General features: G+C 37.2%; 1 protein-coding gene across 1 annotated transcript in view; it reads right to left on the bottom strand.

Annotated features, from left to right (window-relative positions):
- Positions 1-1,412: 1,412 nt before the first annotated feature.
- ZNRF2 (zinc and ring finger 2) overlaps positions 1,413-27,532 on the bottom strand; it is a 56,504-nt gene continuing 30,384 nt past the window's right edge. The window contains exons 2-5 of the mRNA XM_089532837.1: positions 20,690-20,785; positions 12,681-12,786; positions 11,286-11,367; positions 1,413-8,976 (exon numbers count right to left, since the gene is read on the bottom strand). Of these exons, the coding sequence (XP_089388963.1) occupies positions 11,310-11,367; positions 12,681-12,786; positions 20,690-20,785 (260 nt within the window). The 3' untranslated portion in view covers positions 1,413-8,976; positions 11,286-11,309. The remainder of the gene's footprint in view (positions 8,977-11,285; positions 11,368-12,680; positions 12,787-20,689; positions 20,786-27,532) is intronic.

The following is a 27,532-nucleotide window of genomic DNA, read 5'->3' as shown; positions in this document are numbered from 1 at the left end:
TTAAATCTTTCCAACCACCCTGTGAGGTAGGTAAAATGCCCCCCAGGGTTTTGCCAAATTGAAAAATAGTATAAGAAGTGCATCTTGAGAATTGGCTTTGCTTCTACTGATTGCTCCTCAAAAGACTCTTTCTTCTTCAAGGATTCTTCTTTATGCAAACAATAGGAGAACATCAGAGGCAAATATGATGCAATTTGACTAGAGATGAAAGATCAGAAATCATAAATCTCCACTTTTCAAAATGATTTCCATCATCTGTACTCACAGTGTCCTATTTCCTTGGCAATAGAACCTGCATGAAGAAGTTAAGGTCAAGCACAAACTAGGAAAAAAGAATTCAGAGTAGATTTTAAGATGGTGGGTGAAGCGTGTTTTTACTGATGTGTTTAAGGTGTTTTTCATTACAGTTTATTTGATGTCTTATACTTTAATTACTTTGTTTTCCAATTTATTGTTAGCCATCTTCAACACTATATTAATCAGCAAATGAAACAAGAATAATCTCTTTTTGGAACAGGTTCAGAAAGAGGGAAGACTTGGAGGATAGCACCTGCCTTATATAGATCAACCATTAGTCTATAGTGCACCTGTGACTATTCTAAGCAGCACGAACTCTACATTCCCAGCTCTATTAAGATCCCCAGAGATGCTAGGAATTTGATCTCAAATCTTAATCCCATATTAGGCTGCACTATGAAACACACTTACTCAAGGGCGTGAAAACTAAACACTGAGACTTACTGTTAAACAGATAGCATGGTGTAGTGGATTGAATGATGGATCTCGACTCTAAAAGAACAGGGCTTGAACCCCACTCAAACCCACTTGGTGGCCCTAGGCAAGTCACAATGTCTCAATGCAACTGAGTTTGCAATTGCAAACTCCCTCTGAACTAATACTGCCAAGAAAACTCCATGATATGATGACCTTAAAAATGGCTTGAGGGTACACAACAAGAGATATATGCAGAGATGCAATGTTAAACCGATGCTTTACTTCTGAATCTCTAGAAGGTACTAGCATTTTCTGACTTTTGACATGGAGGAAGGCAGGAGTCATAGCTTAGAAATCACCTTCTTAAAAACAACCTGACTCACATGGCCACTGGCCATCTAGCTGGGCAATTCTGAGACGTATAGTCCAAAAAAAGCAACTTTTCCAAACTGTGGCAGGATTTGAATGGCTGATGACTCCAGTTCAGGTAAGTTGCATGATGCCAGATCAGATAGTGAGTAAGGATCATTGCAGCAGTGTATTTCCTGCATTGAAATATTTTCTAACACAGTAAAAATGGATATACAAAAGAGAAAAACATCTCATTATCTCATGACTGCTCTAAGCCAGCACTTTGACCAAGTTCAATTTCCTGTTTGTGTCTCGAACGTCGAGAAGACACCCATTCATAATCAAAGTGTGCTTCAAAAGATTTATTAACATGTCATTGTACATATTTTACACAAATGGAATGTTAAAACATACAACCTAGATCAGTAAAAAAAGAAAATAAATCATACAATTATATACTGGCAGACCAAGTACAAGATGTACCTTTAAAAACAAAAGAGACCTCAGGTAATTTTCCCACTCACACAGCTCAATTTTTGTAAAAATTATGAACTTATTTCATATTAGACAGAGCTAGTTACATTCTTTATCAGCAGGGAAATCAAGGAAGACTTCTTGTACACTGCTGCTACAAAATGTTCAGAGCCTGGGAACATTACTTTTTGGACAGCACAATTCCCAGATCCCACTACAACTAATGGGTGCTGTAGTTCAAAAAAGTAATTTTCCAAGTCCTGGAAATGTTACAGCATTTCTTGCTAAACTGTCTCATGCTCAGAGATCAATCTAACATGTGGAAATGGTGGGTGTGATCAGGTGAGCGACAATGGCTGCTTTCACCCAGCAGCAGGGCTTCAGTGCTTTGAAAAGCTCACCCTCTTAGGCAAGTAAGACCCAATGTATTATTATCAAGAGGGCTGGCAACTTGGGTCCAAAACACACTGTAGAAATAATCCAGTCTGAGACCAATTTAACTGCCCTGGCTCAATGCTAGGGAATTCTGGAAGCTGTAGGTTTGTGACTCATTTAGCCTTCTCTATCAGAGCTCTGGTGCCACAATAAACTACAATTCCCAGGATTCCCTAGCACTGAGCCTGGGGAGTTAAAGCGGTTTCTGGATTCATTCTGCAGTGTGTTTTGGGCTTTAGTTTCATTCAAGTGGGTTCTCTAGTTCCCCCCTCTTCATTAATCTAATCACTCTTCTGCTGTTTGTGGGCAAAAAACCAAAACAAGTATTTCTACCACATTGCAATGCCTGCATACATAGACCAGTAGTTTCCACAATTTCAGAAAATCTCCAAAGACCAGTAAGGATAGGCAAGATTCCTCTTAAGGCAACTTGCTCACCAGAGTTCTAGCTTTCCAAAACACAGCTTTCAGAGAAATGTCTGCATGTGTTACAAGGCTCACTTGCACAACCATGGGGAGTCCCAAGTGGAGTGGGCATGTGAGAACATTGTGCAACACACAGTGCTGCTGAAGCAGAAACATCAACACAGACAATAGTCCCTGGCTTGCAATCACGTTATTTGGGGAACCCACAATGGGAGGAGGAATTTGGGACCACAGTCCAAAAAAAGTAACTTTTCCAAGGTCTGGTGATACTTTATAAATGCAAACCAGATCATTTGTCAAGAAACGACCTTGGCACCAAGCATAGACATTATAAAATGTAGGGAAAAGGTTTTTTTAAATAAATAAACAGAGGTTTAAGGGTTCAGCAAGAATTTATTCAAACAGATTTAGGGCCTTTCTCTAATTAGGTGATTGGTATGATTTGACTGATCTGTCTATGAAACTTAAATATATTTACATGTTAGTAAAGCTTCAATATTGTTGCCTTCTGAAATAATGTAGGAAAATGTTACAGTTTAATAAAGAAAACGATCACTTATTCAAAGGGTGCTTAAATATTTTAAGACACTCCAGAATGACACAGCATAAATGAACACTCTACACTAAAAATAGTTTCAGAAATCAAGTATTTTTAGTGTCAGTATCAATTAAAATTTGCTTCAGTTCAATAAAATTGGTCCCCACTTGAGTTGATTGATCTAGCATTCCAAGTATAATCTCTGATAAATAAATATTCTAAACTTGTTAAAATCACTATTTTTTTTAAAGAAATGGGACTGGTGGTTGTCATAAGCAGATGCTGAAATCACTAGCAATGCACACCTAAACACAGGTAAGAAGCTACTATCTTCTGGCAACTGAACTTGGACACAAGGAAGGGCTACTTAAAGCGTCAGTTTTCCACACCAATACTGGTCATGCTGGCAGCTTTATTTGGTATTACTTTATGTTATTTTACAGTTTTTAACACTGTGGCACTAAATCAGTGATGGGCAACCCATGGCGTGTGTCTTTCTGCCTCTCTCTGCCTTATAACACTTTTTAAATGTCCATGCAATTTCTGCAGAAGAAATAGCAGGCCCTGTGACCCAGCCACACATTGAGGTGGCTAGAGAACTACAGCTTCTTTTGGAACAATACTCAGTGGTTTGCTCCTCCAGCAGCCCCTAGAGGTTACTATGGCTGCATCCACATTGGAGAAATAATTTGGTTTGGCACTCCACTCTGGGGCCACCACAAACTTCAACTTCCAGAATGCCATAGAATTGAACCAGGGCAGCTAAAGCAGTGACAAACTGGATTATTTCTCCAGTGTAGATGCAGCTCAAGTCACCATTTTATAAACTGTTGTTGCTATCAAAACAGGAAATGGGCAAGTAGATAGGCAAACTCCACTGCTATTCTTCCCAAAGCTTCTAGCAGGAAGACCCTTACGCGATCTGCTAGATCACTAAGGGGATGTATGGATGGAAAGGTAAGAGCATGTATTGAGAAAGAAAGGATAGGTGGTGTGTTGCATGTGTGAGAAAAAGGATAGATGGAAGAAAGAACAGGTGAGTGGGTGGAGAGGAGCTGTAGGTTTGTAACGTGAAAATAGATGGTTGATACGAACAGATGGGTGATGAAGGTGAGAATGGAGAAGAGAAGTAGGTAGGGAGGTAGCAATGGACAGGAAGTAGGAGTGGGGGGGAGAGGAAGATACCCCACCCCATTTTTGCATTTGTCCTGACCTGCTGCCCATATGTGATCCCCAAGCCCACTCCATTGACAGAATGTTTATTAAATTCAAAATATTTTCCCATCCCCACAGGGATGAGCAAAACATAGCTGATGGTCATATGCAGAGCCCTGGGCCATGTGTAGATCCCAAAACCATTTCTGTGGGTCATGTTGGCCTCATTGCTATTGTTGCCACAGCAGCCACATCACCCAAATTGACAGCACTTAAAAAAAAAAAAGACCCTTCCAAAATTCAATTGTTTTGTTTTCCCTTCTGAAAGACAAGACAGAGTCTTCAGATTAATGGGTCTCTATGGCGCAAGAGGTGCTCTGGCACCTTCCTGTACCATAGAGAGCTGCTGCAATTGTCACTGAAGTTCAGTAGGAATTGAGGCATCAGTGGAAAGTTTCCCAGCCCTACTGTAAAGCATACCTTCCTGGAACCTGGGAATTTTCTGGGGGTAACTGATTTTATTATTTCATTGCTTGACTATAACCACTGAGCTAAATTAAGCAGTGCACACTTCCACCTTTTCAACATATCCGTACACACACCATAGATATAGTAAACCATAGACACAAACCATCTAGCTATCTTATGCTTTTGACTCACTGCACAGGGCAAGATCAGGAGCTATCTTAAGAAAGCTACTCTCATAGGAAACAAGGAAGTGGCTGTAGCCAAAGTAATAGAAACAGCCCTCCATTCCCCACCAGGCCTGAGTAACTAACTAATAATTGGGATCAGTAAAACAGCAACCCAACTCAAAGAGGCAGAGTAAAATAAGACTCAAACTCCTGAGCGTGTTGGCTCAGGAGGCGGAAGTAACAAGGAAAAAGATTTGAAGCTTAAAGTCTGAGACAAAGAAGTATAAATAGCAAGTTATTCTATCAAGATACAGTATTAACTCACTGGCAATGGTGAAGTGGGGACTTTCCATAACAGCATGTCTACATCACAAACCAAGGTGCAGTATCTTGTCAGGAAAATCCCACTGTAACTCAAAAACAGCAAAGGAAATAAACTACAGGTTGTGGTGGTGGTGGTGTGTGTGTGTGTGTGTGTAAAATGGAGGTTTCTGGATATTAAGAAGTGCATTAGAGAAAACCAGTAATATAAACATGCTTTACGGCCTTGTAGGAGTTTGGAATGAACAGAATAAAAGCATGAGACTTGAAATAAATACAAGGCTTTTCCCAGTTCCTCAGAGGAGAATGGATGGATGCAAAGTACAAACTTTTCTGAAAAGTCCAGAGTATAAATGCTCATATTTCAGGACCATTTATAGATTGCATGGCACTAAAAATAGTGAGCTGCAGCTGAAATCTTGGCTTCTCTTCTTCCTAAGAGATTCAGTGTGGGGCATTTACGTAAAAATGTCCAACTGGAACTTTGGAAGGATAAATTCTGAGAAGTTAGTGTAGGTGTCAAGTGCAATGACATTTAAATTACCTGTTTACTTTATTATATCATCCTCAGAATCTGCTTCGAGCCCTAGTGCTCCTTTAGGAAAATATAAAATCCCACCCATTACAGCAGAGACTCCAGTTTCAGATGAAGGGAGGGAATGTCTCAGTATGATACACTGCTGCAAGAACCAAAGCAACAAAATTTAAAGCCAGTGATGGGCTTGTCAGCATATTTTACAGAAGTTGAACTACAGGGAAAGAGAACAATATGCTCCTGCAGCTTCATATAGGCTGGTAAGCCTTCATACTACTTCTTTTTTTATTTTTTCCTCTTCAAATACTATAAACTTACCAGAAACCACTGTACTGCTTCCCTGCAAAGTGACAGAAGCAGATTTTTGGCAGCAAACATAGGACACAAAGTGGGGCAAGAGAGACATTTGCAGGGCTGGGCAGAACATTATGTGAATAATTAACTCTATCTTGCTTAATGTTTTTCTTTTGTAAACCTTTCCCATCTGGTTTTGTTTAGCTTGGTTCTGGTGCCAGATTTCCCCCCCAAAAGAGGCAAAATCAGATTGGATAGCAAGTGTTGTTGTGCTGTCAAACTTGCATAAATTTTGAAGCCATGGGGGGAAATGTTGTGGGGAAAATTGAAATAAGCAATACAGTGGGCCCCGTGATAGTGTAAAAAATGCAAATAAAAGAATAACCTTTTTTTGCCTGAGAGAACACCTCTCTAGGAATTTTAGGTCTCCCAGTGCAACTCTATGGCCAACATCTAGCAGAGGTTGACCACAGAACTGCACTGGAGGACCTACAAATGCCTAAAGAAGTGTTTTCTCTAAGAATCTTTAGGTCCTCCAGTAGTTGCAAAAGAGGACCTAGAGATTCCTAGAAAGAAAATATCAAATCTGCGAATAATCAAATCTGCAAAAGTCAAAGCTGCAAATGTGGAATGCCAACTGCAATTGCTTTCTTATGACTTTAAACTTTGTCTACTGCTTTGACAACACAAAATGCCTATCCAGAGAATACAGTTCTTTTATTTGGCATTATTTATTAATTTTACTGAGCAATATTATGGAAATTTGCTCAAAAGTATGGCCAAATCTGTTTAGTAGCAATTACTTCTAGGTCAGCATATATAGGACTGCAGCCTCAAAAGGCCTAATAATTCAATTCTATATACACCTATTCAGAAGCAAGCCCTAATATGGTCAGTTGGAAATATTTCTAAGTGTGCATTTTCAAACTAGGTCAACATTCACCAAAAGAAGGCAATCAACAATTTTTTTAAATTGAAAACTGTAGATTTCTCTCATTAAAATAGCAGCACCATCAACATGCAAAAATGCATCTTTCATTTGAGTGGCAGGTATGTCTTTGAATCACAGAAATCATTGTTCCCTAATGTTCTACATTGTCTTACAGAAATACATACATTTTGATTGAAATCTTGCCTTAATACAAGTCTTTTTTCTACCCAAATTTCCATTTTTCTCCCAGTGGAAAAAATGAAGGGGGGATGAAAGTGTTCCTGGCTGGGAATAGAAAACCAGTACAGGAGAAACTCAAGCCTATACCTGCCCACTCTGCTCCTCATCTGCAAATGCTCCAACCTTTATCACACACTGGAGACAAACATAGGATTGGCCCATCTGTGATGGCTAAGCATCTAGTTCTGTGCTCTGTAGGAGTGGTTCTCAACTTTTGGTCTTCCAAATGTTTTGGACTTGGCCTCCCAGAAGCCCTGCCCATTAGCTATGTTAACTTAGGCTTCTAGGACTTGAAGTCCAAAACATCTGGAGGACCAAAGGATGAGAACCACTGCACTACAGCATGGTGCTGTGATCAGAATAATGCAGTATTGTGTCTACCTCTCCCCTTCCTGAAGTCAGAGGTGATTGCTTGTTACAACATTGAAGACATATTTGCAAGACATTATCAGTGGACTGTTATGCTTGGTTTGTGGTTTTTGAGAAATGTGGATGAGAAGCAAGGTACCAAGTATGCCTACTTATTTCAGAACAGAACAACCAACAGAATTTTAAAGTGTTCTTAAGGGAAGCAGAATTAAATCTTTAAGAAAAATGAAATAATGTAATACAAATCTTATTTTTGCTCTTTAAACATGTTAAAAGTTTCAATCACCTTTATTCAACATTTTTCCATCTGTTTACAAAAGTCATATGATTCTTTAATTGCTTACCAAAACAGGTTCCCAGATGGTTTGGTTTTTTGGGTTTTTTGTTTTGTTAACAAATGTATTATTAACAACTTACCATTTTACGAGTGACTTTCTCTATCGTACTTGGAAGCCTCATTTTACAATTCAGGTTAAGCCAGAGTTGTACAGTAAATTATTAACGATCCAAGAATATAGGTGCTTCTTCAATCCTGTACCCACAATTGTACATCCTTAAGACCATTTATGTATCAGTGGAATGGTAAAAAACACACAAAAAAGATCAATCCAGGTCCCATCATAAAATGTCCCACATTACCTGCTTTTGAGTCTATACAGCAAAAGAGGGGCAGCCTGGAGTTTGAAATAGTACAAGAAATTAACTACCTGAAACATTTTAAAAAAATACCCGTTAAATTACCTTAACTGGCAGCACTTTGAAAGATGGCAATTTTTGTTTCCCTATCATTTTTTTAAAAAAATATTGCATAGCTGCTAATTATGCTTTTTCATTTTGCTGTTGCTGCACTTATACCCACAAGCAGTAAAAGTGAATTTTAGTATACTTAGACAAAAATGAACACAGTATGCGGATTTCAATAACTCTATAGCCTGATCAACACTGTCAATTAACAATCAGCCTTGATTACATTTTGCTCTTTGGGCTGTACTCTGACAAAGCATTACTTAACAAAAATTTCCTACATCAAGGAATGTTGCATTCTTTCACAGAAAAAATGTGAACAGCATATAGGGTGGGGAAATTTCATGAATACGTTCACAATGTTTGACTGCACTTAATCATCTATCTTCCTACCAGCCCATGGGAGCAAAGGAGTGGGGAATTCCAACCCAAGAATGGCATCTTCCATGTATTATGTCCCAGAGAGATCTAGAGCACGCAGTTTCCATTAAAGAAAGGATGTGAGAGTAGTCCTGTTTCTGTAGACAGTTTTTAAAAAATTGAACTGAAAGTTATTAACTTTGGCCTGAAGATACAAAATAATGTCCATAAAGTCTGTGGGAGGAGGATTTTTCCAGGATGTGCAGCATATCCAGAATCCCTGTGTCTCCTTTAGGTGAGTGTTGGTACACTGAACTTCCAATTTTGCATCATTTGTCCCAGGCATGTTCCATCTTTTATCTTCCCCAGTCCAAAATGAAAACAAGTCTGCTCTCATATTAGCTTCTAAAGATGGAACTTCAAATCCTTTACATTTGATGATCAGTGTAAGAGACTAGAGAGAAATCCACAGAGAAGAAAATTATATTTCTTGGAAGGACAGAACACTTTGTAAACTACAGTAGTTTGATTTCCAGAGGTGGAAGCCAGGGAAATTGGTGCCTCAATAGGCACCACTTACCATTCTAAGATGCAGAAAGCAATTGTCAAGCTACATGCAGACAGCTCTGAACACTAACAAAACCACTGTTTTGCTGTTTACCTTTCATTAGCTTACTGAGGATTTTATGAAGGAAGCACTTTCAACTTGGAACCCCCCAAAATGTCTTCCATTTGTTTACATTAACAGATGCTACTTCATTTCTATATATAAAGCAAAAGGAAACCAAGGATTTCTGTATTTTCTATGAGGGCACAAGGGAGAGAGAGAGAGACAACAACATTGGGTCTCTACATTATAACCACTATTTTTTCAGAAAATACATGCCTCTGATGGGGAATATCACTCAGTTTAACTGGCCAAAATGTAATGACAACTATTCTGGGCATGGAAGACCCTCTTTTTCTCATGGACTACGTGACGCAGGGAATAGAAAATTAACATGATTTAGGCAGGGAACAGACAGGAACAAAGGTAAAGCTTTTGTGCTGAATTACATGCTGACACAACATTTTGTAAAAATATACCTGTATTACAAAACTTTACCAGCTTGTCAAGGACAGAAGCTTCTTCAAACCCAAGTGTATTTTGTAGTGGCAATACCAACCACTGTCTTTCCTATCTCTACCCACTGCAGCCACTTCTTAGTACCCTTTCTAAAATTAACTGCAAGAATACTGCAATGGAAAATGAAACAAGAGAGACAGGGGCCCTTATTAGCCTAAATTAGCAAAAAGAAGTTGCTTTCTTTGATACAAATTGAGGCCATAATAATCCAGAGAGCCACATGAGTAATGGCACAAAATAAGTAATATTTTTCTCTACCTGAGCCCATTGTGCACATCTTAAAAGCAATGTGTGCTATATAGCATATAGGGACTAGTTGTCAAAAAAGAAAAAGGAAGCACTTAGACTGCATGAAGGTTTTTAAATTACTTGGATTCTATCCCAATCCAGAGAATGTTGCACAAAGAAAAAGCCAACAAATGCTTAGTAGGAAGTTTCTGTTTGAAAAGTATCCTGCCCCCCCAAAAAAACCCATAGTTTTAAATGTTTATTTCATATGACTACAAAGAAAGACAAAGAGATAAGCCTCAGAAAAAAGCCAATAACTATTTAATTCTAGCATGTTAAGTATCACTTTTCAAAGAATGCCTGCAGAACACAGAATTGCTAGTTTTCCAAAAAGGGAATGACAGATCACTCCACTCCATATTGGTGTGTGTGTGGGGGGGGGGGGTAACAATAATGTACCCCAACTCTTAATAAGTTATTTGTTAACAGCTTAAAAGATGTTAAAATACTGTTCAGACACACAAAGTAAACTCTATAGTACTATTAGAAGGAAGACAGTGATTGGTGTCTTGAATGGTGCAAGTAAGACCTTTGAAAGTGTTGGCTATTATGGGATGGGAAAAGATCATTTCCACTTGAAGAAAAATGACAACCTGATTACAATAGTAAAAATGAAAGATGGTCTGGACAGCTCTAGAGCTCACTTACTATTGCAGCAAGTCACTGAAATTATTCCGCTCATCTGTGCCATTGTCCAAAGAGGCTATGTTGTGGAATACAGAAGACAGGCTTTCTCTGTGACTTTTTCCCAAGGAAAGTCAGCTTGGCTCCATCACTCTTGAGGTTCCAGTAGCCAACAAGCTAAGTATTATTATTTTGCATGGTCTATGGTCCTTAAAATCAGGTGGCATCTTTAGCTGTTTTAAACTGTATGTGTGGATATATTTTAAAACCTTATTTTCTACAAAACTATTTTAGTCTCTTCTTAAATAATGTTCTTATTTGCTAACTTTGAATGTTTTAAATAATGTTCTTATTATACACTGCTTTGGGATCTAGATATTATAGATTAATAAAATTAAATTTTCCTGATTAGTCCAGTGAGTTATTGGTCCAAAACACATTTCAGAAATAATCCAGTTTGAGACCACTTTAACTGCTCTGGCTCAGTACTAGGGAATTCTGGAATTGTAGTTTATTCTGGCCCCAGAGCTCTCTGACAGAGAAGGATAAATGTCTCACAAAACTACAGTTTCCAAAATTCCCTACCATTAAACAAGGGCAGTTAAAGCAGTCTCATACTGGATTATTTCTGCAATGCTGTTTTGTATCAATATTAACTTTAACTCATAAGAATTAAATTTCACCTAATTTCCTTACTTATACTAAGAAAAAACAGCCACAGTTACCTTTGAAAACAGGAATCTTTGCCATTAATCTGAGGGATGCTCAGGACAAGATCTGTTTACTTCAAACCATTCATCTATGCATCTATGGGAGAAAAAAAGAAAAATAACTAAATCAGAAATAATGAAACCAAGTAAACACTGTTGCTCTGAGAATGCAAATATCATAATAAGAAGTGCTATCAATAATTTAAAAAGTAAATCAATTTATTTTAACTGATTCATGAATTAAATTTATATACTGGATTTGAATGTGGCCAAACCTCAGTGAAGGCAACTTTTCTAAAGGTCCTGTGAAAAGGAACTTAGGTCCAAAACACACACTGAGAAATAATTCAGTTTGAGACTGCTTTAACTGCCCCAGCTCAGTGCTAGAGGATGCTGGAAATTGTAGTTTATTGGGGCATCAGAGTTCCCTGACAGAGAAGGCTCAATGTCTCCCAAAACGACAGTTTCCAGAATTTCCTAGCATTGAGCCAGGGCGGTTAATGTGGTCTCAAACTGGATTATTTAATCTGTAGTGTGTTTTGGCCCTAAATTTTCTTCAACACAATATAATATTTTTTTTAAAATCACTAACAGAAATAAAGATTGTCTTTTCCCTCTGTTCCTAAAATAATGAAACTTATTTTAGGAAATAAGGGCCTGTTACAGACTGCCAAAATAAAGCTGCCTCGGGTCTCTTTGGAGGTATACTGTTTAAATGATGCATGCGTCCAAAGAATCCGGAAGCTGCACCAAAGCTGCACTCCAGTGCTTAGGAATGGAGTGTGGCTTTGGTGCGACCTCCGGACTCTTAGGATGCATGCATCATTTAAATAGCATATCTCCAAAGAGACCCGAAGCAGCTTTATTTTGGCAGTCTGTAACAGGCCAAGGAATATTATTTCCATTGTAAGGAAACTATCTAATGCACCTAAGTCAAAATAGCTTCAAAAATAAATAATTTCAAGGCTATCAGTTTAAAGCAAACAGACAATAAATGAATTGAATGAGATAACACTTGCCTTGCTCCACAAGCCATATAATAGAGTTTTGTTTTTAAAAAATGGAACAGAGTGAAGAGAAGATGGACATCCAGGAGTTAAGAGTTGTACAATGTTCCAAGAATGTAGGAGCAGGCACAAAACATATTGTGTGAGAACACAAACATATTTCACAGAGAAAACAAGATGACAGAGTGAGATTAGTTTTTTTAACTGCAAGAGAAGGCCAAGAAAGAAAGAAAAAATAGTTAACTAGAAAATTAAATATATGCGTTGGATAGCAGTACAAGGAGCCATAGAGCAAAGAAAGGTCCTGCTGCATCAGCAAAAGTTTACTGACGTAACAGGGAATGTCGCCTAACAATAACAAGTGACAGGTTCAGCTACTGAATCATATTTTGCATGCACTTACCCTTTATGATATATGCATAGACAAGGCAATCGTGCTATTGTATCCCCTTGCTGCAACTCTTCCAAGCATATTGCACACTCCCCAGCATCTTTACTCAGCACATCCTCTATAGAAACAGGCAAAGAAAAATAACAGAGACAAATGATATTCTTAGCATTAACAACATTCTGAAAGAAAAACAAGACAGATAAAAGCCACTATTGTTTAACATCTAAGCAAGTTAAGATACATAATTAAGTTATTCTAATAGAAGACTCCTGCAAAACTAGCTGTTCAGATATAGTGTGAGTATATGTCATACTCCACATGCTTGCTTTTAAGCCACTCCGTTCCATGTCCACTTCAATAGTAAGTGTACATCCTGTGACTATTGAACATACTCAGACTTTACTGAGCCGCTTTATGTTCTTCCAACCAAAACTCCTTAGGGTTTCCCACTCTTAGGATCCTCTACTACTACTACTACTACTGAAAACATTGAGATTTCCCTAAACCCTGTGTATGAATTATGCTATTTGAGTAACTAAGAATCTACAGCTGAGAAGTGAGTGTGCAGTAGATATATGATGGCACAATTAACTGTCCAACTTAGATACATAATTGAGGGGGGGGGGGAGACACACAAGTATTGCAACGAGCCAGATTGGTGACAGGGAGTTCCAAATTTGATTCTATTACACCTATCTTAAAATCCCTACACTGGCTGCCCATTAGCTTCCAGGCACAGTATAAGGTCTTGGTTATTACTTATAAAGCCCTACATGACTTGGGCCCAGCCTACCTGAGGGAACGCCTCTTCCCATACAATCCTTCCCGCACTCTCAGGTCCTCTGGGAAAAACCTACTGCAGTTGGAGAGAACTAGACTGAAGACGACTTCCCAGAGGACGTTCTCTGTTACCGCTCGAAAAATCTGGAATGACCTGCCGGATGAGATCCGCCATCTAACATCTTTGGAGGTCTTTAAGAAGGCGATAAAAACGGATCTCTTCCAGCAGGCCTTCCCAAACTGATCTCAGAATTTTCACTCTCAATTTGTTTAGCTGTACTCACCGGACTTTGATCTCGATCTATTTTATTAACCATTCTATTGGTTTTTAATGGTATTTTAGGGTGGAGGGAGGGAGGGGAACTAGGATCTAATATGTCCTGCTGTGTTTTTATATACTGATATTCATGTTTGATTTTATTGTTCTTGTTTGCCTCGATCCAATATAGGGAGAGGCGAGATACAAATAAATATATTATATTATATTTATTATGTGTGCCCTCAATGGAAAAACAGACTTTTCTCACTTGTAGACTGAACACTGGGGAAAAAAGCATGTCTGAAATAGTGGTCATCATCAGTCATAAATGGTACTTCGTTTTGTTACATACTACTGTTACTGTTGAAAGCATCACCTCAACCTTATTTCAAAAGAAAATGAAATTTAGGCACTAGACACACCCACTTCCTTGCTTACTGCAAACTGTGCTTTATGGTTTCCAGACTACATATAGTTGGGGGAAACATGAGGGGGAAATTCTGCAAAATAAATCTGTGTGCTTGAATCCATGTGCTAGAATTTTGCAGCATGTCTGGATGTTCTCCTCCTCACAAAAAAATATTATTTGTATTAGTTGCCTGCCAACTCATGGTAACTCCATAAATTTCATAGAGTTTTCTTAGGCAAGGAAGTAATTTTGACAGTTCTCTTCTCTGAAATGTAGCCCACAGCACTTGGTATTTGTTGGAGGTCTCCCCTCCAAGTACTAAATTTTTTCCCTACAGTTTTCCTGTCTCCTTCCTCTGAATCTAGTTCTGCCTTTGATTGAGGATTAGATAGTGCCATAAAGGAAAACAACAGATCAAAAGTTGCATATGAATCAAGCAATTAATCCAATCTATCCCATGTAAGTAATCTGTCCCAGACACAATGGAAGGATAAACCTGCACATAATCTTTCAACTGGGCAATAACCAAGAGTAAAGGATATCCAAACTACTCCCCAGGCTTTGGTATGCTACACCCAAAGCAGAAGTTTAGTTGCAGACTGACCCATTAAATCAGTCACTGTAAGGACAGAAGTAATGAGATTCAAAATTTGCTATATATCCTATATTTCAGCCCACCTTTCTCAGCGTATTTTAAGAACATGAAGTATTCACAATCCAAAGTGTAGATTTTAGGCCACCCTGATGCAGTTTGCATCAGAAATAAATATGAAGTTTCATAATGAAGACCACAATGTGATCATGCCAGTATTTCCCCTCAATGTGCCTTTCAAAGTATTTCCAAATCCCAAGTGCAGCTGAATCATACAAAGTCTTACTTCATAAAAAGCAGATTGTAAATGTAAAAATACATCAACACAACATAAAGCTTTGTTTAAGTTGTAGTCACGTCCTTTAAAGACATCCTCTTCACCCTCAGCAAGCAAGCAAATGAGACCCTGGGAAAATCCCCAAGGGCCTAGAATCCTAGCACAGATATGCTGTGTCGAGAAATTTGAAATATTTTTAGATGCAAGCCAAAATAAACATGATACTGAATTTAAACAATACTGCTGCCTAAGTATTCAGAATATTTCTTCCAAACTGGGGGCATGGGTTCCCAACATAATTTCACTTTTATTTTTTCTGGATCCTTAGCAGTTCAAAATAAACCCTACTCTTCATATACAATCTGAACCAAGTGTACTGAGAGGCTCTTAGAATTAAAGCAAAAAACAGAACATTATCTGGGTTCTTACATTCCCAGTATCTGGTATGTGGAAGTTGAATTCCATTTGTAAAAAGATTAGAAAGCACTGTGTTCCGCTTTTTATAACCATGAATCCATCTACACACAACACAGAGTGAGATGGCAAACTGGCCAAGAACACTGTATTTTAATTTTGTGCTGTTCTCTGACACATACTGTAGCTCAGGGTCAAATATTTAGTACTCAAAGGCAAGAGCCTGCTGGCAAATCCTCTAAAGAAAGCAGCTTCTCCTCTCCCACTGACCCCATAATGAGTTTTTAAATTCTACATCAGAGTTCTCACATTTTCATGGGCCCTATGAACACATGTCACCATTCCTTTGTTGGAAAGCAGCTTCTTCATCCTCCCCACACAAATAAATGGAGATGTTGCTCCATTAACTTGCACAGAAGGAGTCCTGCTCGCATGTACTATTATTAATACACTGATATAAAAGGCACAAACAATTATGCAAACTTGTAAAAGAATCACATTTGTTCAATTTGTATAAATTAATGCAGGTCACAGGGTTTGGTTTTTCAGATTGTTAAATTCTACTGGTCATAAAACCTGCCCTGCATCCCACTGTGGGAGAAAGGCAGGATATAAATCATGGAAATAAATAAATAAATCCCACTGGTGACCTTGGACAAGTCACATGCTCTCAGTCTCAGGAGAAGGCAATGGCAAACCTCCTCTGAATAAATCTTGCCAAGAAAAACCCATGACTGGTTAGCCTTAGGGTTGCCGTAAGTCAGAAATGGCATGAAGGCACACACAACACACACATGCATAGCCCATCACCCCCCCCCTTTAAGAAAATCCAAGAAACCATTTTTTGTGTATGTGTCATCCAGTTATTATACAACTGTCCCTCCCTGTTCACAGGCTTGGGATCTGCAGTCTTGATTACTGACAGACAGCAAGCGGAGAGGGAACGCCCATGAGAGCGCAACCACTGAAATCAATGGGACCCAATATTGGCAATTTTTCTGATTCCTGGGGGGGGAGGGGTCCAGAACGGATCCCCCATGAATAGAAAGGGACAACTGTATACAACCTGGTACACCAATGCCTCAAGCGGAGTATAAACGATACTGTGTTCCTGCTCTCTGTCCAGTTAGATTAACCACTAGTTAAGAGGTTCCATCCTCTGCAATAATGGACAATAGTTAAAAGACATTTACTTTAGAAGCCATACATAACACAAGATTGTCATATCAGAAGAACAGCTGAAAACCTTCTCTCAAGAAATGTACATGCTATATAAACACTATCAGCCGGCTCTTATGAACATCAAACAGGAACATGAAGTAAAAGAAGGAGGGGGGAACCCAGAACAAAACCATCCACTTAAACAGGAGAGCTTTCTATTTAAGAGGAATGGCCACCATTATTTCCCATATGTTACCACTTCAAGAGGCAATGACCAACTACTTGGCTAACAGCTGGGCATATTGATTGTGGTAAGATTTTCCTCACCATTTGGTGCGTCAGAACAGAGCTGTAATTCCATACTGTCCCATCAGCAGCATTTTAAATTTACAAGCAAGTTCACCTGGATAACTGATGTCTACAGCCTGCTTGACACATACATGCCTTTCACAGGGCTCAAAGAGTCTCAAAACAGAAAGTTTTTTGATGTATCAAATCTGACAGAGATCACCAAAGCCAACTCCTTTTTAATTAGCATTTTTCTAGCCCAAAAGGTATAAGAAAGCTTTCCTCCAATTCATTTTTATTCAACCTAGTCATCTCATCCTCTGCTCTGGCCATCGAAATATGGTATGTTTGCTGAAACTCCCCAGCCAACCTCTGCATTGCAAGCATTTTACCGTCTAAAGTTCACAATGGATTACTAAGGATTTTAACATTTGCTTTTCTTTTCAAGTACTTGCACCAGTGTGCTTCCCCTTTTTGTCTCTTGTAATATTCCTTTGGTAAAAAAAAAAATCTTCCTTCAACTTGAACCTAAGTTTTAAGCATGAATTATGCCACTCCTCTCACCTATCTAGACCACCTGGGTCCTACTGCTAGGTTTTAGGCAAGTGGGAAATACAAGGCAGAAATTAGGCTGAAACTTGAACAGGCAGAGATTAGAATTTCAGATGACATTCACCTTTGTATCTACAGTATGTAGATGCCTTACATTGAGAGAAGGACACTCAATCCTGGCACACGATGATTATAAGTGCTAGATGGCAGCTATAAAAACCAAGGCACATTGCCACCAGGTCCAATTTAAAGGGCTGGCATTGGACAAAGTGACGCTTGTTCTTACAAGACCATCTGTTATGTGTTATAATTTATCCATTAACTTTGGCCACATTTACCTGCAATAGTAAGCCAGATTTCCAAGAAATCCTAGTTTACAATTCATTAATGATATGCTGGAACATGCAGCCTTTGCATGTAGTTTAGCCTTTTGTATCAGAAACAACTAGACTAATGAAGAAAGGACAGTTTATCATGTCATTTGAGCCAGGATATCTACCTTGCCACTTCTCCTACAAGCTTAAGTACAAACCCTGTTTGTGATTACTGCCTTGTAGAGATAAAAGGGAGCTAATGGGCCTCAGCTAATGGCTGAGAAATGATAAGCCAGGATTCCCCAGAATCCTGGCTTACAGTGGCATGCAGACAAGTCTTGGCATATGAACCATATTTGTGGCTACCATCAATTCCCTCACCTTAGTTCTTGGGCATATAAAAAGGACTTGTGAGAAACAGGGATGCTTCTTATTTAAATTTCAGTAAGGAAAAGAAAAGGTAGAGAGCCAGCATGGTGTAATGGTTTAAGTGTTGGACTAGGATTCTAGGAGACCAGAATTCAAATCTTTACTCAACCATGGTAAACCACTGGTGACATCAGGCTACCCACGCTCTCTCTGTCTTTTATAGATCTTAACTGCTCTTTTTAAATCCAATGTATGTCACTGCTTTTCTCTCTTATATTTTGATGCTGGACAGAATGTTGGCAATTAAATCTCTTCACTAAATTCAGTTCTCCTAATACACTTTGGTAGAAATGATGAATTCAAGGAAAGTACTAACCTATCATCCTCAAACTTGCATAGGTTTGGCTGTATTGATAACACTGCTAATTCAGATATTCTTCTTGCCGAAGTTATAGCCACCAAAAAACATACTTTGAATGATACAAATGTCTCAAAGAAAAAGTATACAGTGGCTTGAATGGAGCTTTAGTTACTCTATTTCGGACTATATTCAAATCCCATGATGGGAATCTGTGTACCATTGGGAAAGTTGTTATAGTTGCACCTCTTATAAATTTCTGGATATGTTCATTGGCTGATATTCCCTCTTCTCCACATTTTAGTACTACTAATAAAGCTGAAATCTGCCTTTTCGGCATATTTTGTCTCAATCCTTTGTTTACTCCATCTTGTAAAAACTGCAAAATATGTTTTATCTCCATGTTTTGACGGACAACTCTTTTCTTTTTTTTTACACCAGTCCATGAATGTTTTCCAAGTCTGATTGTACACTTTCTGTATTGTTAATCATCTTGCAGTTATGATACTGTCTATTACTTGTGATGTGTATCTGCATCTTTCTAATGTTAGCCTCTCAATTCCCATGCACTTAGTTGTGACCACTGCGGGTTTGAGTGCCATATTGGGCCTTGTGTTAACAAATCCATCTTTCTGTTAGTCATACTGGATGACTGACTAACAATTGTTGTATCAATGGATACCATGGTTTCCTTGGCCAATTGGGTGCTATTAGAAGTACATGTGCCTTTTCCTTATGAATTTTGTTTAGTACTTTCTGAATTATTTTCACTGAGGAAAAGCATACAATATTCCTTTTGGACATTGGCTGTTCAGAACATGAAATCCTTCTCTATTGACAAGTATCTCTGTATTTTGTAATTCATGTGATTTGCAAACAAATCTACTCTGAATAGTCCAAACCTCTTCAACTTGTTGAATTCCTCCACATTCAGTGTTCATTCCCCTGGAATGATTTGAGGTCAGCTCAAGTAATCTTCTATTTTGTTTAATGTTCCTTTCAGGTACATAGCTATTATTGACTTCAGATTGTGTCTGACCACTTCAATATTTTTGTTGACTCTGTCATTAGATTCTAGGAATGTAATTCTCCTTGTTTGTTCCTGTAGGATCGAACTGTGATGCTGTCTGTAATTATCACCCAAGACAGACAAGCCGAAAGGGGCGTGGCAGTGGCAATACTAGGGTTCCAAACTGCACAGCAACTGCACGGTCCAGAACCCTAGTATGTAATGGCAGTGACCTGATGGTGGCGTCCTGTCCACAAGGGTGCCGCCATCTACACGTAATGGACGCATAGCATCCACACGTCCCTGTGCATCCGTTACATCACAAGTGCATCATTGGACTTCTTTTGCTCTGAGTTGCAAAATGGCTACCATCATCAGAGCACCACTGTTGCCCCTGATTTTTATTTTATATTGAGGTAAATATCAGATTGTTTAGTGCATAATTGATCAGCTTTTTTTTGGCTTTATTAGCCTGTTTTTCATTGTTTTGGGGGTTAGAGTCTAACATCCACTCAGTCTCTTTGACCTTCAAATAATCTTTAACTGATTGTTCTCGTTGTCTGGGTGTGAGACTTGCATCCACCTGGTTTCCATGCCCCTTGTAGCATTTTTAAAGGTAAATTCTTCAATCTTGGGGTGTAAACCTGGTGACTGCATGGTTTCTTTACCCTTTGTCCTCCAATTATGCCTTCTTCAGTCTCACTATCACTTGAGGACTGAAAAATCCTTCACAATTTATCTGTCCTTCCAACGTGAGAGTTGCATTTAAAAGTTAATATGTGGTTGTTCTGCATTTCTAAGCTAAAATTTCTAAGTTAAACCTGACTCTTTGCTATTCTAATAGAAGAAGAGAACCTTTAATTCAGAATGAGATGAAATTGAACAGGAGAGGTGAGGAAACCATGAAAGACCTACTGTCTGGCACTTATGAAACACCAAAGACTGCAAGTTCAAGTAGTCCTTTAGCTATAGGGCCCGTTAGCTTTACATCTGTGCTAAGTAAGGCCCTTGAAAAATACAAAAGAAAGGTAAGCTTCTGGAAAGGCAACAAGGGTGGTAAAAGGAGAAAATTACCAGAAACATTCATCACAAAGAAAAGGTTATGTATCCAAGTAAGCATTGCTAATGAAAGATTTGCAGCTGCTAGTTTTAAAGAAATGTATCCAATTTGGCAGGCTTAGCTAATGCAATATCAATCCAATTACTGTATTACAAGTAGTAATTAGCTTACTTTCTTACCATTGTAGGTTATCCTTGGTTTTGTCAAGCACATCACAAGATGTAAGTCCATTTCATCTGAAGATACAAACTTGGAACAAACAGGGCACTTGAATCCTAAAGTAAATGAAGAAGAACACAAAGAAAAATGTTGGAAAATGTGACAATGTATGTTCAAAATAAAAGTTATAAAAATGTCCTCATGAAGAAATTGCAGGGTGCTACTGTTCTGGAGCACAGAGGCTTTCTGCTTAGCCTAGCCAAGTCTGTTGTGTTTCTCAGTTATGCGCATCGTTTCTTTGTTGTAAATTCAAAGTAAATTACACTGTATTAACAAAGAGAACTTTTCTCTGATATAAGTATTAAGGACAAGTTTGAATTGAGGGAACCCTCATGGTGCAGTGGTTAAATGCCAGTACTGCAGCCATAAGGCTGTGAGTTCAATTCCAGACAGGGCTCCAGGGTCCACTCACATAGGTCGGTAAAATGAATACCCAGCTTGTTGGGGGCAAGTGGCTTACCCATTGTAAACTGCTTAGAGAATGCTAGTTCACTGATAAGTGGTATAGAAATGTACTTGCCATTGAATTCAATGGGAGGGTGGATATCAGAGAGAACTGGAGAAACGGAAATTAGTCTGAAAATGATATTTCTTAAGTAAGGGAAAATAAACTCAAAATATACTGTGAATCTAAGGAGTGACCTAAGTAAAACTATTTGTTGATTCACATTGCCAACAATAGCAGCTTCTTTCTGATGGAAATAATCTCTGAAATTTATTGCTGTAACCTCTCTCTGCATATAGAGGAATCTCTCTGTTCTACAATCCAGTCCATAATCATGGCTGGGAAAGATTCAATTAGTTTTGTCCAAAACTAGGTCAGGATGGCTAGACATCTATCTGCACAATTAGTCACATAACATATTGTGAACTCTGGTTTCTAGTACAGCATCTGATTCAATACTTCACTTCTCAAGGTCCTAGCTTTTATCTGGAATTATCAGTTCCTAGCCCTTCTCACTAGAGAATCGTATGTTTACTCATTTTTAAACTAATACGCAGAAATAAAACTTACAAGCACAAATAAAAATGTCACATGTCTGGCAATTTTATACAGAGTTTTATACAAGTCTTTCTGATCAGCAGATAATGCTGCTTTATAAGTTGTACATGGATTGAAGAAGTATGACACCCCTTACTACTAACACACAAGAAGATGACCATTACTACCCAAGGAGAACTGTATTAAATGTTTTTGCCATGGCCATAGCAACATACAAATGTTGAATGTAAGCCTGCAGCACTGGCAATGTCATAGGCCTGTTACAGACTGCCAAAATAAAGCTACTTCAGGTCTCTTTGGAGGTATGCTATTTAAATGATTCATGGGTCCTAAGAGTCTGGAGGTCGCGCCAAAGCCACGCTCTATTCCTAAGCACTGGAGTGCAGCTTTGGTGCAGCTTTCGGATTCTTAGGATGCATGCATCATTTAAACAGCATACCTCCAAAGAGACCCGAAGCCGCTTTATTTTGGCAGTCTGTAACAGGCCATAGTGTGCATCTAAATACTGGCCAAGTCTACTACTATACAAAGTAATTCACTAAATAGCAATATTAATTTTTTAAAATCAGGCACTGTCATCACCTTTCACTTGATTTTATTAGTATGTATAAATTCATTAGTATGTATAAATGCATACACACACCCATTAGTGTAGTTAATAAACAATTTTTTAAAGATCTATGAAAGATACCATCTCCACAGTTCAAACTAACAAATTCTGCATAGGAGGGACTAAGGTAGTGGTGCTAAATATTAGGATAATCTAATGGTACTCTCTTTTTTATGCTTCAGTTGTTGTTTTTCCAACAGTAGTAGCATCTAATATAACAGATCAAGTACAGATGTGAATGCAGCCACATTCAAATCACTGACATACTGAGAAAACATTTCCTTCAGCACTTCATATACCAGGTTTATAGCAACCAAGGAGCAGACATTAAACATGAGACACTTTGCAAAAAGAACACTGCAAAACATAGTCAGTATACTGGTGGCCTAGAATCTGGAAACATCAGACTAGATAATAAATACCCATCCTTCAGTTACTGCAAAAGGCTGAAAAAGCTACAAATCCTTTTATTAGGAATTGGGATCTACAAACACATATACTGGAGGCTTTGTATATGTTCCTTCACAAGAATCCCCGCCTGCTTTTATCACTTTATTAAAACAGAAACACATTATTAAGATATTTAATGTTTTAATACCTCTCAATATTTCCGTTTGTCAAATAAACTTCAGTGTAAGAAAGTTAATTTAAGACATCAAGGGAATTTATGAGGTCTTTGTATTAGATGCATAATAAAATACCACTCAGGACTAATCCCAGTTTTAGGTATATGAATATGAAAAATACAAGGAATCTTATTCATTTTAAAAAGAAAACAAATAACTTCCATGCAAGTCAAGGTTTATGGTGCAAGAAATTTTTGCTGTTTCAATTTCTGTATGTCATTTTTATCAGAAACTGTAGAATGTTATTTCCTTCATCAACAGAAATAGTAACAGAAATTTGACCAAGAAAGATTGTAGGACTTTCCCTGCCCCATGGCAATGCTAAAAAGGAACTACTTAAACGTTTGTCTGCATTGCAACCTCAGGCTTAACTTTAGCTGGCAAAGACAGTTAGACTGAGTTGAGGAGAGAAACTTATCAAAGTACAAAGAGCTCACTACAGACTGGATACTAAGAGTATTATCATCCAGTAATCTCTAGACAGTAAAATAGATGCCAGCTTTGCTGACCTAATAAAAGCAAAGAGAATCAGATGTCACTTGGCTGCATCTTTCTGTTGGCAAGCCTACTATCTCAGTCTAAAAGAACCTTTATGGAACTATTGCAGCTACCCCTTAATCTACATGTGTTGATACATGGATATAATCTCTGTGTAGTGTACAAAAAATGGCCCTGTCTGTGAATAACCAGTATTCAGCTTCTTTTTCCATCTCAAAAACAAATATCCTGTCAAAATATATATTATTCCTTGTAAGTGCTGAGGAGAAGCTTTTCTGGCTTAAGAAACTGTTGAATATCAATATTCAGTTATGAAGAGGGATATCACACTTCCCATTTTAAATAGTAGTGCATAAAGAACACATGATAGAAGGATAAATTTGTGAAATTCTTATGAATGTATTATCTGAAAAAAGCTACCATTTCCTACTAGTGAAGAGACCCCTAACAGTTAACAAAATTCAGACAGTCCTCCTTCCACTTTAGACAAGAAACCTGACCAAATACACACACATATACATACGAAGAACAGAACACTATGTAAGTCCTAAAGGAAAAAAAACATTACATACTGAACTCTGTCACACTTAACGATTGCTACTTAAAGGTCAACTTGTTTAGGTTGTGTATTAAAATTACAAGCCTATTATCACAAGGTATCATTCACAACAGTCAACACTGTAATCAGCATATGACAGAGTCCCATGCACAAAGCTCATGCCTTCCATAAAAGAAAATATTTCTATCTAGTTCCATAGGCACTTTAGACAGAAAACAGTGTAGCAGATCCTAAATGTTCAAAGAACAGAAATCAGTTAAGTGATTTGTAAGATTTCTGGACAAGAGAAGCAACTGTACTCAGTTTGAAATGAAGTGTTCTAAAAGAAGGAATTAAAACTTCTATTTCCACCATTTAAAGCTTTCTTAAATATAAGGTCTGAAGTAGTAGCTGAATCAGTACATGCCCCACCTATATCTGAACAATCCCAATAATTTCCTTTTGCTGCCTATCACATAAAAACTTGACAAAGTGGACAAAGGCTAGTACAATAGGTTTAACGGACATAATTTGGTGTTTAGTGTCTTTATATTGAGTTTAATGGTAAAAATTTGGTCATGTGTTTCATTATAAACACAAATTGCTATAAACGTTTTTCACTACTCTTAATATGCTTCCACTGTTAAGCACCAAATGCCACAGATGTTAAAAATGTAGAAGTTTTTCTCCCCTTCACTCAGATGCTGAAAGAAAGCACAGGTACATGCACATACACACAAATAGAGGAGGCTGAGACTCTAGAGATTAATTTCTATTTTTATCTTCTCTTTGCTTGCCAAGAATATTCTATCAATAGCAGTGACTGACATTCTTTACTTCTTGGATGTAGGATAAAGAAAGCTCCATGAGGAGAATCACCGCTGGGTTCTACTGTACCAAGACAACACACTGTACAGAAATCTCAATGTACTACAAGAGGTAACAGCTAGAGAAGTAGAACATTCACTTTCATTTTTAGCCTTTATTAGTATTATAACTACTTACAATAATATATGAAAACTTTTACATAATATTCCACATATATATGGTATATCACAGTGTATCCCATTCTTTAGTACTTTATCTAACTGTAATTCATTTCTTTTCACCATATACGTTTCATAATTACACAAAGGTATAATACAATTAATGATATCACTAATTCATTTTTCAATTCTCTTTTTTTTCATTCCTCCCCTTCCCCCAAGTGCTCCCCATCACCAGAGCCTAGTATCTTCTTATTACCCTCCAAAATTGTAACTCTTCCTCTGGGGGTAAAACGCCTCCTTTCTTTTGCTAAAGCCTTTTGTACAAATATTTTCCATATCACTTCAATATCATTTCTCTTCATTATTCCTTTTTTACCTTAATTCCACAAGTTAACTTATCATTAATTGCTGTTTGCCATACCTCTTTATACCAATCTTGCATTTGTAGATCTCCCTGATCTTTCCACTTTTTTGCTATCATTAATCTCACCACTGTTAATAAATTTGTAATTAAATCTTTTATAGCGTGGGTGCAATTAATTTTGTCATATATAGATAATAATGCTATCTTTGGACTAAATTCTAGATCAATTTCTATTATTTCTTTTATTTTTTTAAATACTATTTGCCAAAATTTCTTAACAATTCCACAACCCCTCCACATATGAATATAAGTACCTATTTCTTGGCACCCCCTCCAACATAGCACTGAATAATTCTTATTTATATGGCTTAACCTTACTTGGCATTAAATACCATCTCCAAATTATTTTATAATAATTCTCCTTTATTCATATGGATAAATTTTTTAAATTACGTTGATTCCAAATTTTCCCACAATCATGAACATTTATTATTTGTGCTAAATCCTCCTCTCATATTGTCCTAAGATATTCTTCTTTCTCATTATATTTTAATAATAATTTATATATTTCACCTGTAACATCTTTCAAAGTTTCATTTGCCTCTGTACTGCCTCTTTGCCTAATCAATTGTTCAAATTTCGTATATTCTCTACACTCTATAATTTTTCTCTCCCAGTTTTTTGTCCATTGTTCCAACTGAATACAATTAAACCAAGTTAATTTTAATCTTTGCAATTTCTCCTTTATATTTCCTTCCTCCTTCATTATCTTCATCCATTCTTTTATCCTATATATTTCTTGATCTCTTAGCTTTTTCCCTAGTTCTTCCTTTAAATTTATTGGGAAAATTTTTAACATTATAACTGGTGTTAATAGTGAGATAGCAGATACAGTATTAGTTTTTCTTTATGTTTTTTTCCAAATCTCTAATATATTCTTTTAAAGGGGCATCTATTTCTTTTATTTCTTTCATAGTAAAATCTTTGAAAAATATATTTTCTAATGTTTTCTCTATTTCTATTGTTTCCATCTCCAACCAATCTAATTCCCCTTTCTCTATAATTCCATCTATAATATATCTTAATTGATTTGCATTGTAATGCAGTTTTAAATTTGGGAGATCCAATCCTCCATCCTTTTGGGGTTTATACCAATATCTTTTATTAATCCTTACTTTTTTATTCAAGTTACAATAATTATTCACTAATACTTGTCAGGTTTTTTTTTTATTTCAGCATCTGATATTTGTGTTGGCAACATCTTAAACAAAAAAATTATCTTAGGCAGAATTTTCATTTTTACTAATACAATTCTACCAAACCATGCTAATTTAATATTTTTATATTCTTCTAATTTCCTTTTAATTTCTATTCTTAATTTTTTTTATAATTTTATTCTTCTAATTTTTGTAAATTTTTTGTAATTTTTATACCTAAATATTTAATTGTATCTTTTAATTTTATATCTATATTTTATGCTTTAAAAACTCCTCTTCTTCTGTTTTTGTATAATTAAACAACATTAACTCTGATTTTTTCCAATTTACTCCTAAACCTGACATTTCTCTGAACTCTTTTAAATGCCTTTTTACTTTATTCTTTTTTAAAGGGATCTTTGATTGTCAATATGGTATCATCTGTAAATAAACTTATTCAATTTTCTGGTCCCAATTCCTTCCAAATTTTCATCTTCCCTAATAGCATTTGCTAAAATTTCAATAATTATTGCAAATAAAATCAGGGAGAGAGGACAGCCTTGCCTTGTACCTCTTGAAATTGGAATTTGTTCTGTTAATCCATCAATTACTGTTATTACTGCTGTGTTATTTGAATATAACTGATCTATCAATCCTCTAAACTTTTTTCCCCATACCTAATTTCTTTAATGTTATTTTTAATGCTGGCCACTCCACACAATCAAAAGCTTTAGAAATGCCTAATGCCATTATTCCTGCTTTTTTACTCTTCCCTGTTATGTTTATTTTATTCAATAATCTTCCTATTAAATTTGACATTTGTCTTCCTTGCACAAATCCACACTTATTTGGCATTGTTTTCCTTTGGGGCTAAACGCACAACCCAAAATGCCCATGTTCTTCCTGGCCTCACATTGTCCTGTATGGATGACACAGACCAATAGCCCTGGGATGGGATCAGTCAGTCCAGATGCTGATC

Source organism: Sceloporus occidentalis, unplaced genomic scaffold (genome assembly GCF_023333645.1).
Source record: "Sceloporus occidentalis isolate IW3139 unplaced genomic scaffold, rSceOcc1.0.p SCAF_7, whole genome shotgun sequence".
Taxonomy (NCBI): Eukaryota; Metazoa; Chordata; class Lepidosauria; order Squamata; family Phrynosomatidae; genus Sceloporus; species Sceloporus occidentalis.
Note: the sequence above shows the minus strand (reverse complement) of the source record. Positions and strands in the feature narration are given on the sequence as shown.